We start from the raw sequence: 14,633 nt of genomic DNA, 5'->3' as shown, positions 1-14,633 counted from the left end.
GGGGTTGGTCAGGCAGAAGGATGGTGTGGGTGGAAGCGCTGATGCCTGAAGAAGGGTGCTGTAGGCAAGGAGACCGTGTGCTTGGCTTGCAGGGCTGGGCCCCGCACGGAGAGACAGATGTGCACAGACACACACACAAGCACGCTGTGCGGGCGCGCTCTTTGGGAGGGTGTCGCTTATGTTTAAAAAGTGCCCGTTTCCAAGCCCCTTGGAGAAAGTGTCATAAAAAGACAAAATGTGAATGGCGTTTCTAAGGTGGGGGAAGGGGCTGAGCCCTAAAGGTAGAAGCTTCTGGAAAGTTTCCAGAGGGCCCAGAGCCTGTTTAAGATGTCGTGCCTGCGTTAAGTGTCCAGAACTGTCTGCTCCTTTCAATTTCTCTTGGACTGACCTTTTCCCATAAAACCGTAAGGAAATAAAAAGTAATGATGTGATGTGGGCCAGGCACGGTGGCTCACGCCTGTAATCCCAGCACTTTGAGAGGCCAAGTCGGGCAAATCACCTGAGGTCAGGAATTTGTGACCAGCCTGGCCGATATGGCAAAACCCCGTCTCTACTAAAATTACAAAAATTAGCCGGCCGTGGTGGCGCGCACCTGTAATCCCAGCTACTCGGGAGGCTGAGGCGGGAGAATTGCTTGAACCCGGGAGGTGGAGGTTGTAGTGACCTGAGATCGTGGCACTGCACTGCAGCCTGGGTGACAGAGTGAGACTCCATCTCAAAAAAAAAAAAAAAAAATGCCGGGCGCAGTGGCTCAAGCCTGTAATCCCAGCACTGTGGGAGGCCGAGGCAGGTGGATCACGAGGTCAGGAGATCGAGACCATTCTGGCTAACACGGTGAAACCCCGTCTCTACTAAAAATACAAAAAATTATCCGGGTGTGGTGGCGGGCGCCTGTAGTCCCAGCTACTCGGGAGGCTGAGGCAGGAGAATGGCGTGAACACGGGAGGCAGAGCTTGCAGTGAGCCGAGATCGCGCCACTGCACTCCAGCCTGGGCGACAGAGCGACTCCGTCTCAAAAAAAAAAACCAATGTGGCAGGCAGGCTGGTGGCTGTCTGAGGTCAGTCCGGAGAAGCAGCATTTTATGTATTTATTTATTTATTTTATTGTTTTATTTTTTGACCACTGTCACCCGGGAAGGAGTGCAGTGGCGCGATCTCGGCTCACTGCAACCTCCGCCTCCCAGCTTCAAGTGATTCTTCTGCCTCAGCCTCCCGAGTAGCTGGGATTAAAGGTGCCCACCACCATGCCTGGCTAATTTTTTGTATTTTTAGTAGAGACGGGGTTTCACTATGTTGGTCAGGCTGCTCTCAAACTCCTGACCTCATGATCCACCCGCCTCGGCCTCCCAAAGTGCTGGGATTACACGCGTGAGCCACCGTGCCCGGCCAGGAGCAGCATTTTTAAACTCGTTTGGCCCTCCCTAACACCAAACTTGTCAGTTCCTGGGCTGCAGCAAGCCGAGACTTGGAAATACATTCGCCTTTGAGAATTCAACTTCAAAATGCATACGAAGTAGGTCAGGGTAGAAATAAGGCACTGCCCTTTCTCCAGGCACGCTGGAGTCCACGCCCTCCCTTTGCCCACTGCCCTCTGAGGGAGAGGCCCTGTTCCAGGCAGGCCGTGCCCATGGAGAGGCTGGCCTGCTAGGCTGTGGGGCCCGATGGCCTGACCCTGTACGGACCACGCTCCTGCCCTGCCCTGCCCGTGGCCCGTGTGCAGAAGTGGGCAGGCCTGGGTTGCTGGGCCAGAGCCCCGAGGTTGCCCCCTGCCCCACTGGCTGAGTGTGGGGGATCCGCTGCTCCACTTCCTCTGCCTGGGTCTCGGCCCTGAGAGGCCGGTGGCCGAGGCTGGTCTTGCGGGCGCTCGCTCCAGGAGTGGTGCGTCCCCTCAGCGCCCTGTGCTTCCTCGCAGGGATCGACTACAAGACTACCACCATCCTGCTGGACGGCCGGCGTGTGAAGCTGGAGCTCTGGTGAGTCGGGGCTGCGGCACTTCAGTTCCTGGGTGAGGACATGAGAGCCGAAGGGAGAACAGAACCCTTAGAGAAACAGGGAAGTGTCCTGTTTACATTTCACTTGGAAGAGCCACTTACACAGCCCCTGTTTAAACATAGAATGGATTTTACTCCCAGAGGCAAAAGACAGTCTGGGGCACTGTGTCCCGAGAGATCCCAGCTCCCCTTCTGCCCTGGAAGACCTGATTCCATGGTGGCTGTGGGCCCCTTCCCTCCCCTTCTGTCGGCTTCACCTTAAAGAGCATTTCCCGGCCGGCGCGGTGGCTCACGCCTGTCATCCCAGCACTTTGGGAGGCCGAGGCAGGTGGATCACCTGAGGTCAGGAGTCCGAGACCAGCCTGGCCAACATGGTGAAACCCCGTCTCTACTAAAAATACAAAAATTAGCCAGGTGTGGTGGTGGGCGCCTGTAGTCCTAGCCACTCAGGAGGCTGAGGCAGGAGAATCACTTGAACCTGGGAGGCAGAAGTTGCAGTGAGCTGACATCACGCCACTGCACTCCAGCCTGGGTGACAGAATGAGACTCCGTCTCAAAAAGGGAAAAAAAAAAGCATTTCCCAGAACGGCGGCGCTGATTAGACGTGAATGTCAGAACGTCAGCATTGATGAGACGTAAATGTCAGAACGTCAGTGTTGGTGAGACGTGAACGTCCACAGGGTTGGGGTTCCCCAGCCTGGCAGGACAGTCTCCTGGAGCTCCCAGGCCCATGTAGGGAGTTTGCTCATTCACCAGGTGGGCGGGGGCCCTTCTGCTGCCTGCCTGGCTCAGCGGCACGGTGCCAGGCTGCTATGACCTGTGCAGACAAAGCCTCTTAGCACAGCCCCATTGGCACCTGTCCTGGCCGCCCTGCTCCCCTCAGGACATCCAGGTGGGTCGGCAGAGGAGGGCAGCAGGTGAGCCTCTCACAGGGACCACAGTCCCGGCCCCTCCCTTCCCCGTATGTTTCAGGGACACGTCGGGCCAGGGCCGGTTCTGCACCATCTTCAGGTCCTACTCCAGGGGCGCTCAGGTAAGACCAGCACTGCTCTTTGCGTTGCTTTTCAAAGGATGTTTCTCCTGATTCTTTCTGAATGTGAGTTGTTGTCCTGTCAAACTCCCAAGCACTTTCTTTCTTTCTAAGGATATTTCCACGTTGGTTTGTTTGTTTGTTTTGAGACGGAGCCTCACTCTGTCACCCAGGCTGGAGTGCAGTGGCACAATCTCGGCTCACTGCAGCCTCCCCCTCCTGGGTTCAAGCAATTCTCCTGCCTCAGCCTCCCCAGTAGCTGGGATTACAGGCGCGGTGGGTGTACTTGGAGCCGTGTGTGTGCACAGGTGCAGTGGATGCACTCAAGGCCGTGTGTGTGCAGGCATGTGCACGGGTGTGGCGGGGGCACTGGGGCCATGTGTGCAGTGTGTGTGCAGGTGTGGCGGGTGCACTTGGCCACCCTCGTTTCTGTCTCCTCTGGGCCCCCAAGCACGCTTTTGTGCCGACTGGATCTGCTGGCGAATGTGAGGCCGGAAGGAGGGGAAGGACGTGAAGCCCATGTGAGCAGACCTGTCGTGGCCACTGTTGTTGCTGCTTCAGTGAGAGGGATTCGAGCGGGTCCGTCCTGTCTGTGATGCCCCTAAAACTTCTGGAAGAGCCAGGGGAGACCCTCCGGGGCCAGGTCCTGAGCCTGGAGCCCCCCGTGTGGGCGCAGGGAGGCCACCTGGGTCTGGGGTCTGGATCCTTCTGTGGGGAAGGTTCAGGTCTGTGCCGTGCAGCTTCCGGCTCAGGTGGGTTCGCTCTGGGCAGGGAGCTGCCCCAGGTGAGAGGGGGTCGGACACTGGAGCTTCATCCCCTGGCAGCTCATTTCCTTCCGTTTCTACACTGAAGTGTAGTCGGTGTCGGCTCTGCTGTCTTCTACCTGCTGGCGGTGGGTGGGAAGGACCCCAGGGCGGGCTGGGTAGCACCCTGTCCTGGGAGTTCCCTCGGAGATGTTGGCAACTTCCTTGTGGGAGCAGAAGGGCCTGCAGGCTCCGTGCCGTCCCTGTGAGAACTGGAGTGACATGGCCGTGCTGCGCAGAGCTGGCAGGTGGAAGACGGGCAGGCTTGAGGATGCATTCCACGGGCCCTGCCTGCTATTAAAAGAGGAGCTGGGGCCGGCGTGGTGGCTCACGCCTGTAATCCCAGCACTTTGGGAGGCCAAGGCAGGCGGCTCACGAGGTTCAGGAGTTGGAGACCAACCTGGCCAACATGGTGAAACCCCATCTCTACGAAAAATACAAAAATTAGCCGAGCATGGTGGCGGGCACCTACAATCCCAGCTACTTAGGAGGCTGAGGCAGGAGAATCGCTTGAACCCAGGAGGCGGAGGTTGCAGTGAGCTGAGATTGTGCCATTGCACTCCAGCCTGGGCGACAAGAGTGAAACGCCATCTCAAAAAAGAAGGAGGAGCTGTGTGTGTGATTTAGATCCACAAAAACGCCTTCTTGTCTTCCTTTTGCTTTTAAGTATTTCGTGATTTTTCTGCAATAAGCGTACACCATTTTGGTATTAAAAAATATGGGGCACAGTTATGTTGGATGACAATAAAGCGTTGTTGGGGAGATACTGGAAAAGGCAGCGAGGAGGCTGAACCTGACAGGCTCCACCACGGGCATCCCAGCCCCCCCCCCCGACAGCCTCCACCACGGGCATCCCAGCCCCCACCCCGACAGCCTCCACCACGGGCATCCCAGCCCCCCCCCGACAGCCTCCACCGCGGGCATCCCAGGCCCCGCTCGACAGGCTCCACCGCGGGCATCCCAGCTCCCCCTCCGCCCGACAGGCTCCACTTCAGGCATTCCAGCCCCCACACAGGGAGGTCTGTGGGACATGAGGGCCAGCACAGTCATGATTTCTGTTCAGCTGCATGAGAACTAGAAATAAAGCAGTTCATAAGCTCTGCATTTGCCAGGCTGAGGTTCTGGAAAGCAAGCTCTGTTATCATCTCTGTGTTCTTTCCAAAGCATGTGGCACAACCGGTTATGTCTTTGTTTTGCCTTGTTAACTCTGGAAATTCTTAGCTGTCATTTTCCACATGCGTGGAGCAGGTTACAGACCCAGGTGCACATGTTGGTCCTGGGTTGAGGGTGCCAGGCGCTTCCTTGCCCTGGGAGAAGCACCTGAGCCTCAAGGCGGGCCTCTGGCCACCGTGACTGAGCATTTGGGCCACCCCGGGAGCCCATCCCTGTCCTGTGTCTCTCCTGCCTAGTGAGCAGCGGTGAGGTACAAGTGCATCCAGCCGAGGTGCAGAGCCCAGGTTTGCAGCAGGGTTTCTCCTGCCACCCCTGAGGAGACACAGACTAGCAAGGACTGTCTGTCCCAGCCGGGATTTGTCACTCTGCCGCCCTCCGTTAAGAGTGGAGAGGCCTGGAAGGTCCCCACGGCCTGGGTCTTGCAGATGGCACCAGCAAAGGCCACTGGCCGCTCCCTGCTGCTGTCATCTGTCACACAGCAGCAGTCCCGTGGCTCTTCCCGTGAGGCCCTTCACATGCCGCCGAAGGCCAGGCTTCCTAGACTTCGTGGTCGTGTTTGCATGTTCTGTTGCTGTGATCCGAGGCGGCCCCTCTCAGAAGCAGGTGCCACAACCCGCTGGTGGGATGAGTGGGTCACCCAGGTGCGGGTCCCTTGGTGCGTGGAGGGTGGGGCAGGCTCCTTGTAACTGCAGTGTGGCTGACGGGATGTGCCATCCCATTTAGCTGAGAATTTGGGGTCAGCGGGCTTAGCACCAGGAAGGGTGTGGCCAAGTGCCGTGTCTCCTTCAGGATAGAGGTGTGGGTTTGTTTCCCTGAGAGGGGGTTTATGTGGAGAGTGGTACGGGAGGCACACGTGCTGCTGGCTTGTCGGCACACAGGTGGGCGGGTGGACATGAGTGGGCACGGCTTGGCAGTAGCTCCCATTTTACATGTCGGTTGCTCGTGGGCAGAGCCTGGGTGCAGGGATGCAGGAGGAGGGCTTCACTCTGGCTGGCTGTACCTTGGGAGCTTCAGCCCCATGGATGGAAGGGGCATGTGTTTGTCAAAATTCATCAAAATGTTCAAACCTCGGATCTTTGTATTTTCTGCATTGTAAGTTACAGCTCAGTAAAAAATGATAGCAAAAAGGACACCACCCACTCTTAGGCCCAGCAGTTCTACTTCTGGGAATTTATCCTGTAGGTCGAGTTGAACAAAAAAGTGTAAACGTACTCAGATGTATGTTGCCACCGTTAGCCAAGAGCCGGCGCAGTACCAGTTCACGGAGCAGGCGGGGGCGCTGGGCCTGAGCTCAGGGCGTGCCGGGGGGGGAGCAGCGCAAGTGCCTCGACCCCCTTGAGTCCGCCCGCGAGGCATGAGCAGCACCGTGGACCCCTCTGTAGACGCTGAGGAAACTGACTGTGGGGGCGGCTCCTGGAGGGGCCTAGAGCAGGGGGAGAGCGCGTCCTGACTCATCCCCTAGAGCACTTGCTCGTTTTTTCATTTTCTTTTGGTTTTTTGAGACGGGTCTCGCTCTGTCGCCAGGCTGGAGTGCTCTGGCGCGATCTCCGCTCACTGCAGCCTCCGCCTCCCAGGTTCAAGCGATTCTCCTGCCTCAGCCTCCCGAGTAGGTAGAACTAGGTGTGCACCACCGCGTCCAGCTAATTTTTGTATTTTTAGTAGAGATGGGTTTTCACCATGTTGGCCAGGATGGTCTCGAACTCCTGACCTCAAGCGATTCACCCTCCTCAGCCTCCCAAAGTGCTGGGATAACAAGTGTGAGCCACTGCACCCGGCCGAATTGGGTAATTTTAAAGAGAAATATATTCTGTCAGTTCTGCAGGCCAGAGGTCTGAAATCAGGGTGCTGGCAGTCCCCACCCCCTCTGAACCCTGCAGGGAGAACCCTTCCTGCCTCCTCCAGCTTCTGGTGTTGCTGACAAGGTTTGGTGCCCCTGGGCTTATGGATACATCAACCCCATCTCTGCCTCCATCCTCATGCCGTGCTGTCCCCCGTCTGTGTCCACATTTCCTATTCTTTTTTTAAGAGACGGGGTCTCACTATGTTGCCCAGGCTGGTCTCGAACTCCTGGGCTCAAGCAATCCTCTCGCCTCAGTCTCCCACAGTGCTGGGATTTACAGGCATGAACCACCGCGTCCAGCCCTCAGATTTCCCTTTTGTTTTTTTGTTTTTTGTTTTTTTCTTTTTTGAGACGGAGTCTCGCTTTTTCACCCAGGCTGGAGTGCAGTGGCGCAATCTCGGCTCACTGCAAGCTCCGCCTCCCGGGTTCACGCCATTCTCCTGCCTCAGCCTCTCCGAGTAGCGGGGACTACAGGCGCCCGCCACCATGCCCGGCTAATTTTTTTGTATTTTTAGTAGAGACGGGGTTTCACCGTGGTCTCGATCTCCTGACCTCGTGATCCGCCCGCCTCGGCCTCCCAAAGTGCTGGGATTACAAGCATGAGCCACCGCGCCCGGCTTGTTTGTTTGTTTTTGAGACGGAGTCTCACTCTGCCGCGTAGGCTGGAGTTAAGTGGCGCTATCTCAGCTCACTGCAAGCTCTGTCTTGTCTCCTGGGTTCAAACAATTCTGCCTCAGCCTCCTGAGTAGTTGGGATTACAGGCGTCCACCACGCCCGGCTAATTTTTGTATTTTTAGTAGAGACGGGGCTTCACCATGTTGGCCAGGCTGGTCTCCATCTCTTGACCTCGTGATCCGCCCGCCTCGGCCTCCCAAAGTGCTGGGATGACAGGCATGAGCCACAGTGCCCGTCCGAGGTCGCCAGTTTTTTAAAAATCAGATCGTGTGTTAGTTATCATTGTTAGAAAATAGAAGGCCGTGGAGGAGTCTGTTTGCCCTGTGCTCTGTCCCTTTGAGACGCACGGCTGAGGGTGCTGAGGGTGCTGTTCCTTAGGCGGCTGCTGGTCACCAAAAGTCTTCTTTTGGTTTCTCACTCCGTGGTCATTTGGGTCCCCGCGGCCTCACTGTGACCCGCGCTGGAGCAAGCCTCCGGGCCCTCCCGTGCCATCGCCCCTGCCGGTAACCCCTGCTCCTCAGACGCGGCCATCCCAGGAAGTGGGGGCCTGCTCAGGGCAGCAGCCGGGAGGTGTGGTCAGGGCCCCCCAGCCTCACAACACACTTGGAGCCTGAGCCAGTGCATCAGCCGGGAGGCAGGCCTTCTGCTCTCTTTCTAGAGTTTTCAGTGTCATGGGAATAGGGGTGTTTGCCACAGAAAACAGGTCAGCATAAAAAGTTACCCCTCTCCAGCCTTTTAGCATTTGTTTTAGGTCCATATAAACTTCTTCAGTGTAATGTGTTGTGTGTTTATACTTCTATTTTTTAAAAATCATGCTGGGCCGGGCGCACTGGCTCATGCCTGTAATCCCAGCACTTTGGGAGGCCAAGGTGGGTGGATCACGAGGTCGGGAGATTGAGACCATCCTGGCTAACAGGGTGAAACCCCATCTCTACTAAAAAAAAAAAAAATACAAAAAAATTAGCCGGGCGTGGTGGCGGGCGCCTGTAGTCCCAGCTACTCAGGAGGCTGAGGCAGGAGAATGGCGTGAACCCGGGAGCGGAGATCATGCCACTGCACTCCAGCCTGGGCGACAGAGCGAGACTCTGTCTCAAAAAAAAAAAAAAATCATGCCAGGCTGAGCACAGGGGCTCACACCTCTGATCCCAGCACTTTAGGAAGTTGAGGCAGGAGAATCACTTGAGGCCAGGGGTTCAAGACCAGCCTGGGCAACACAGCAAGACCCCACCTCTAAAAAATGTTTAAAAAAACTTAGCCAGATGTGGTGGCTCACACCTGTATTCCCAGCCACTTGGGAAGCTGAGGCTCAGAATATCAGGCTACAGTGAGCCATGATCGTGCCACTGCATGAACCCCAGCCTGGGTGACAGAGTGAGACCCTGTCTCAAAAAAAAAAAAGAAAATGCCATCTGCAGTGCTGGGAACTGCGTTCTCACCCCACCTGGGTTGCACGTCTCTCCTTGGCCAACATGCACGCTTCTACATGCACTGCTGTTGTCTTCAGCATCTGCACGGTACATTTCACCGCCACTTACACGGCTGTCCCCTGAGGCTGGACATTTAATTTGTGTCTGGTTTGTCGTTGTTATCAGCGCCACTGTGACACACATCCTCAGTTACTTCCGAGTTGTGGGCTTGCCACGTGGGAGGTTGCCACGTGGGAGAGTGGGCTGTGTTGTACACTTTGGTGACCCACTCCCCAGTCTCTCCCCCTCCCCCAGCAGCAAATGAGCCAGCCCCAGTCCCTGTGCCCCAGCCTCCAGGGTTAACCCCTGGGTGTGCATTCATTTATTCTGAATCTTATCATTTATCGCCCACCAGACTCACTTGGCCGTCTCTGGCCTCGAAGGGTCTCCCTCAGCAAGAGGTGTCCTTCCTGAGCTGTTGTTCCATCCTGAGCAAGGCCTTCGCCCTAGGAGCGTAGTAATGTCAGTGTTTTTCTAAACAGGACCTGGGGGCTACACTTCAGTCTTCCAGATATCGAAAGATGGTTCTAAGAGGCCCTAAAAACCCTAATTTTCAGATGGACAGTGCCGTCTTCCTTCAGCCTCCGCCCCTTGTGTGATAGGCTCTTCCATTACGTGAAGGTTTTGTCGGCCTAGGAGTAGGGTGGATCCCAGCTCATTGGAGGGATCTGGTTGCAGAATTGGAGGGTGGGAGTGGACGCTGGGGAGAGGCGGGCCTAGGGGAATGGGCCTGTGATGTCACCGTTTCACCCAACAGGGCTCTGGAGTGTGAGCAGCGCGCTCCCCTGTGCTGCTGGAGAGCCATGACTGTCACTGCCGAGATATTTAGGGCAGGTGGAAACAGCCCAGAGCTGAGCTCCAAGTAATTGGTGTCTAAGGGATGTGGCAGAAAGTCCCCGTGGCAAAACCTGCTCTGCCTGGCTGGGGGAGCTTCACAGAAACCATCCTGGAGGGACGGGCATTCTGCTCTGCAAGTTTTAGGTTGGAAAACTCAGAAATGCCCCCACTCAGCTCTGTCCCAGGTACCCCCGGAGGGGTTCACTGATGGACTGGCTGAGAGGACACTTCCACAGCTGCACGTCCCCCGGCTGCCAGGACCCCTCGTCTGCCTGCCCAGGAAACTTCCACAGGCTGATGGCTCCAGGGGAGGGAGGGGAAGTGGCATTTCTGACACCATAGAAAGCACCCACCCTCGTGCTGCAGTCCTGCCGGGTGAGGGCAGGGGTGAGGGGCAGGGCTGCACCAGCTCTGTGTGGAGGGCACCGCTCATCTGCCCATCCGCCAAGTAATAAGCATCCTTGGCCCTGCCCGGGAACCGAGGCCCCTGCACCCAAGCGTCCCTGGGCCTGGGCTGGCCATGCGTGTCAGTGACCCCTGGTGACCCCCAAGTCTCTGTTGCAGGGGATCCTCTTGGTGTATGACATCACCAACCGCTGGTCCTTTGACGGCATCGACCGCTGGATCAAGGAGATCGATGAGGTAGGCCTGGGGGTCCGGGGAGCCCTCCCGGGGAAGGCAGGCTGGATGGAGGTACCTGGGTCCCGGGTAGGCTCTGGATTCCCGCCTGCTGCCCCTCCCATGGCCCTGGCTCTGCACCCTGCACTGTCCCACGGCCGACGCCTGGGCACGCTACTCACTGTGCACGCGACGGCCGGGCGTGGAGCCCAGCAAGACCAGGAGCTACGGGGCCACCCGGAAGGGCCTACACTGTAGGGCCAGAGCCGTGGGGCTCTGCCCACCTTGACCTCCCACAGCCCCCACCCCATCATAGTCCAGACAGTGAGGGTGGGCCCTGCTGCGGCTGAGGGGTGGGTGGCGCCCTGCGTTTGTGCCTCTGCTGAGTTCTGTGCCCCCAGCATGCACCCGGAGTCCCCCGGATCTTGGTTGGAAACCGGCTGCACCTGGCCTTCAAGCGGCAGGTCCCGACAGAGCAGGCTCGCGCATACGCAGAGAAGAACTGCATGACCTTCTTCGAGGTCAGCCCCCTGTGCAACTTCAACGTCATCGAGTCCTTCACGGAGCTGTCCCGCATCGTGCTCATGCGGCACGGCATGGAGAAGATCTGGAGGCCCAACCGAGGTGCGTGGGCGGGCGCCGGCCAGGCCTGCGGCCCCCGAACCCGGGCTGCCCTGATCACACGGAGGCTGAGGGGGGCCAGGGGCCGGTGAGGGAAGTTCAGGCAGGTCCCTTGGCCACGCGCAGTAGGGGCTTGGCCGGTGGCAGGTCAGTGACTTGGTAAGAGCAGCCTCGGGGGAGAGGTGGCAGCACCGGGGGGCACAGGAGCAGCTGGTGATCCCCCTCAGGGTGCTGCCGTGGCCGCTGCACTCTGCCATGCCTGTGGGTCCCTGGCATTGCTGGTGTGGGCCGTGTGTTCTCGCTCCTTCCTGGTTCCGGGGCTGGTCCTGCTGTCAGGGGAGCACGGGAGCCATGCCTACAGCTTTGTGTTGTGTCATCTGCTCTTCCTGGGAGGCCACATCCTTGATCAGAGGACCCCGTGAAGCCCCACTCAGGGAGGTGGCACTGTTGATTTTGTGGTGCCTCCCAGCAGGGTTCACTGCTGAACAGAGAGAGGGTGGCTGATGGTGTCACTGTCCTTCTTAAGAGGAAGCACAGGCCTGGCACGGTGGCTCACTCCTGTAATCCCAGCACTTTGGGAGGCTGCAGCAGGTGGATCACCTGAAGTCAGGAGTTCGAGACCAGCCTGGCCAACACGATGAAACCCTGTCTCTACTAAAAATACAAAAATTAACTGGGCGTGGTGGCACACGCCTGTAATCCCAGCTACTCGGGAGGCTGAGGTGGGAGAATTGCTTGAACTCAGGAGGCGGAGGTTGCAGTGAGCCGAGATCGCACCACTGCACTCAAGCCTGGGCGACAGAGCAAGACTCTGTCTCAAAAAAAAAAAAAAAAAAAAAAAAAGGCCGGGCGCGGTGGCTCATGCTTGTAATCCCAGCACTTTGGGAGGCCGAGGCGGGCGGATCACGAGGTCAGGAGATCGAGACCACGGTGAAACCCCGTCTCTACTAAAAATACAAAAAATTAGCTGGGCGTAGTGGCGGGTGCCTGTAGTCCCAGCTACTCGGAGAGGCTGAGGCAGGAGAATGGCGTGAACCCGGGAGGCGGAGCTTGCAGTGAGCCGAGATCGCGCCACTGCACTCCAGCCTGGGTGACAGAGCGAGACTCTGTCTCAAAAAAAAAAAAAAAAAAAAAAAAAAAAGGAAGGAAGCACAGGGAGCCATGAAGAGCCTGGGCCTGGGTGCACCCTGGGCCGTCATAACCCAGCCCCCACCCATACGGAGCTCCTCTCCCCAGCTCTGCAGACTCGAGCTGGTCACAGTCAAGCTAGATTGAGTCAAAACCCAACCAGAGATACAGGACAGGCTCCAGAGCACGTCGGCTTGAAGGGCCGGATCCTGCAGCTCTCACACCGGGAGCTGCAGCATCCAGGCCAGGAGCTGTGCAGAGCGGCCTCTGGAAGCCCCGCAGCAGCACTGCCCAGCGCGCCTGGCTTTAGAGAGCAAGGCAGGGGATGGGGTGCCAGTGGACACGTCTGCTGGGCAGAGAAGTTTGGGCGTCCAGGTCCTCCAGGAGCCCAGTCCTGGGAACACCACTAGGAGTGTGGAGACCCCGCCAGGCTTCTCTTGGGCACCTCAGGTCTCCCTGCACAGGGCCTCCCCCCCACAGCCCCATGGTCTGACACCCCCTCTGCCCCACAGTGTTCAGCCTGCAGGACCTCTGCTGCCGGGCCATCGTCTCCTGCACCCCCGTGCACCTCATCGACAAGCTTCCACTGCCCGTCACCATCAAGAGCCACCTCAAGTCCTTCTCGATGGCCAATGGCATGAACGCAGTCATGATGCATGGCCGTTCCTACTCGCTGGCCAGCGGGGCCGGGGGCGGCGGCAGCAAGGGCAACAGCCTCAAGAGGTCCAAGTCCATCCGCCCACCCCAGAGCCCCCCCCAGAACTGCTCGCGGAGTAACTGCAAGATCTCCTAGCGGGGACGGGCGGGGCCGCCTGTGCAGATGCCGGGAGGGCTCGAGCTGGACACTCCTGGCTGGACGCCAGGCCAGTGCCGCCTGCGTGGAGACTGTCCGCACAGCTGCCTCAGAAGCACCAGGCTCTCCTCACACCTGAGCCGGGTGCGAGGAGGAGCATGCACGGACCATGGGTGGCAGGCGGGAGGAGGGGGCGCGGCTGGGCTGGGATGCTTCCCGGAATCTTGGTCTGAAACAAGCCGGGCCTCCCCAGCTGCCTGGGCTCGACCGACGGGGAGCCTGCTTCGCCTTTCTTATTTATATCAAGAACACTTCACTTTTTTGTACATTTCTAAGGGGCCTTCAGGGAAGCCTGGGTGTGGCCCCGTGGTGGTGCACTGGTGACTTCATGGCCACGCCAGCTATGGGGACGCACTTGGGACTCCTGGTGAGGAGATTGTTGGCAGCGATGGCAAGGCATCCTGTGAATCCATGCGCTGCGAGTGGCGGGGCTGCCCAGAGGCTGGGGGAGCAGACAGGGCCGGTGCTCCCTCTGGAAGCTTGGGTGACCTGGGCCCTGGCTCCCACAGGATGGAGGGTGTAGTCCTGTGGTCAGAGCCCACGCAACACTCAGGGGAGAAAGGAGGTTCACCTGGGAGCCCACACTTTGTTGCTTCCCAAATCTCTCCCCACGTGGGGCTGAGAACCTTCCTGCTGTGATGTGACAGCTTTGGGGACATTGACCACTCAAATCTCAGATCATCATCTCGCCCACCTTGGGGAGTGCAGAGCTATCCGCAGACTTACGAATATTCGATGGGCGGCAGCACAGACCCCGGGCACCTGCGTGCAGCCTCCTGTTCTCGGCAGCTTCTGTCGCCGGCCCTGGGGTCCCCACAGCTGCAGCTCTCCAGTGAGGCCGCACGGCATTGGAACCATCCTGACCTCCTTAGGCATGTGCCTGGAACCACCTCGTCCACGTCCACCTGGGGGCCACGGGAGGCTAGGCCCCTCCTCAAAGGCCCACCCGACTGGCGCTCGTGCTGAGCCCCAGGCACGCAGGGCCGGCCACCTCTCTCCTGAAGCCACTGGCCGCTCCTCCACCCAGTGCTTCTGCCCACGCCTGCCCCAGCAGCCCCTCTGCAGGGTGGCAGTCGCCTGGGCCTGCCCACAGCACTGGTGCTCACCTCTACCTCCTGCCCTCAGGCTGTGCGGCATGGCGTGGCCAGCACGCAGAAGGAGCCCTCTCGGGACCCAGGACCCCTGTGGCGGACTCCGTGGCACATGCCTCCCAAGGTGGTCCCACGGAGGGTGTTACTGGGCACCAGTGGACTCACCCCGTGGCCCGTTCCTGGGAGGTGAGGGCTGTGGCCCGCGTGAACTGCCGGATGGTAAGGGAACCCCAGGTGGGCGGCCCTGCCACAGCCCCAGAGACAGTGGCTCCTGCTCCAGCTTCCCTGTTCTGGCCCCACCTGTCCTGTTGCTGCCAGCAGGGCCCTTGTTTGGGATTATGAACAAACCTCACAGACTTTGAGGACCTAGATGGTCCTGCATTCATGGCATCAACACTACCCGCACTGCTGTTAGACACTCCACCATTCCTGGTTCTTTCCGAACCATTCTTTGTACAGTAAATGTAATTCGGCTGTGGTCTCCACGTTTTGCTGTCTGGTGGGGTG

The 14,633-nt window shown here is 58.5% G+C and overlaps 1 protein-coding gene across 3 annotated transcripts in view; it reads left to right on the top strand.

Moving 5' to 3' along the window:
* RAB40C (RAB40C, member RAS oncogene family) overlaps positions 1-14,607 on the top strand; it is a 36,744-nt gene extending 22,137 nt beyond the window's left edge. For all 3 annotated transcript variants that reach the window (XM_032145402.2, XM_032145403.2, XM_032145401.2), the window contains exons 2-6: positions 1,913-1,973; positions 2,964-3,024; positions 10,380-10,457; positions 10,835-11,057; positions 12,695-14,607. In XM_032145402.2, the coding sequence (XP_032001293.1) occupies positions 1,913-1,973; positions 2,964-3,024; positions 10,380-10,457; positions 10,835-11,057; positions 12,695-12,975 (704 nt within the window). In that variant the 3' untranslated portion in view covers positions 12,976-14,607. The remainder of the gene's footprint in view (positions 1-1,912; positions 1,974-2,963; positions 3,025-10,379; positions 10,458-10,834; positions 11,058-12,694) is intronic.
* The last annotated feature ends 26 nt before the right edge of the window (positions 14,608-14,633 follow it).

Source organism: Hylobates moloch, unplaced genomic scaffold (assembly GCF_009828535.3).
Source record: "Hylobates moloch isolate HMO894 unplaced genomic scaffold, HMol_V3 SCAFFOLD_23, whole genome shotgun sequence".
Classification (NCBI taxonomy): domain Eukaryota; kingdom Metazoa; phylum Chordata; class Mammalia; order Primates; family Hylobatidae; genus Hylobates; species Hylobates moloch.
The sequence above is the reverse complement of the archived record's forward strand: the minus strand, read 5'-3'. Positions and strand labels throughout refer to the sequence as shown.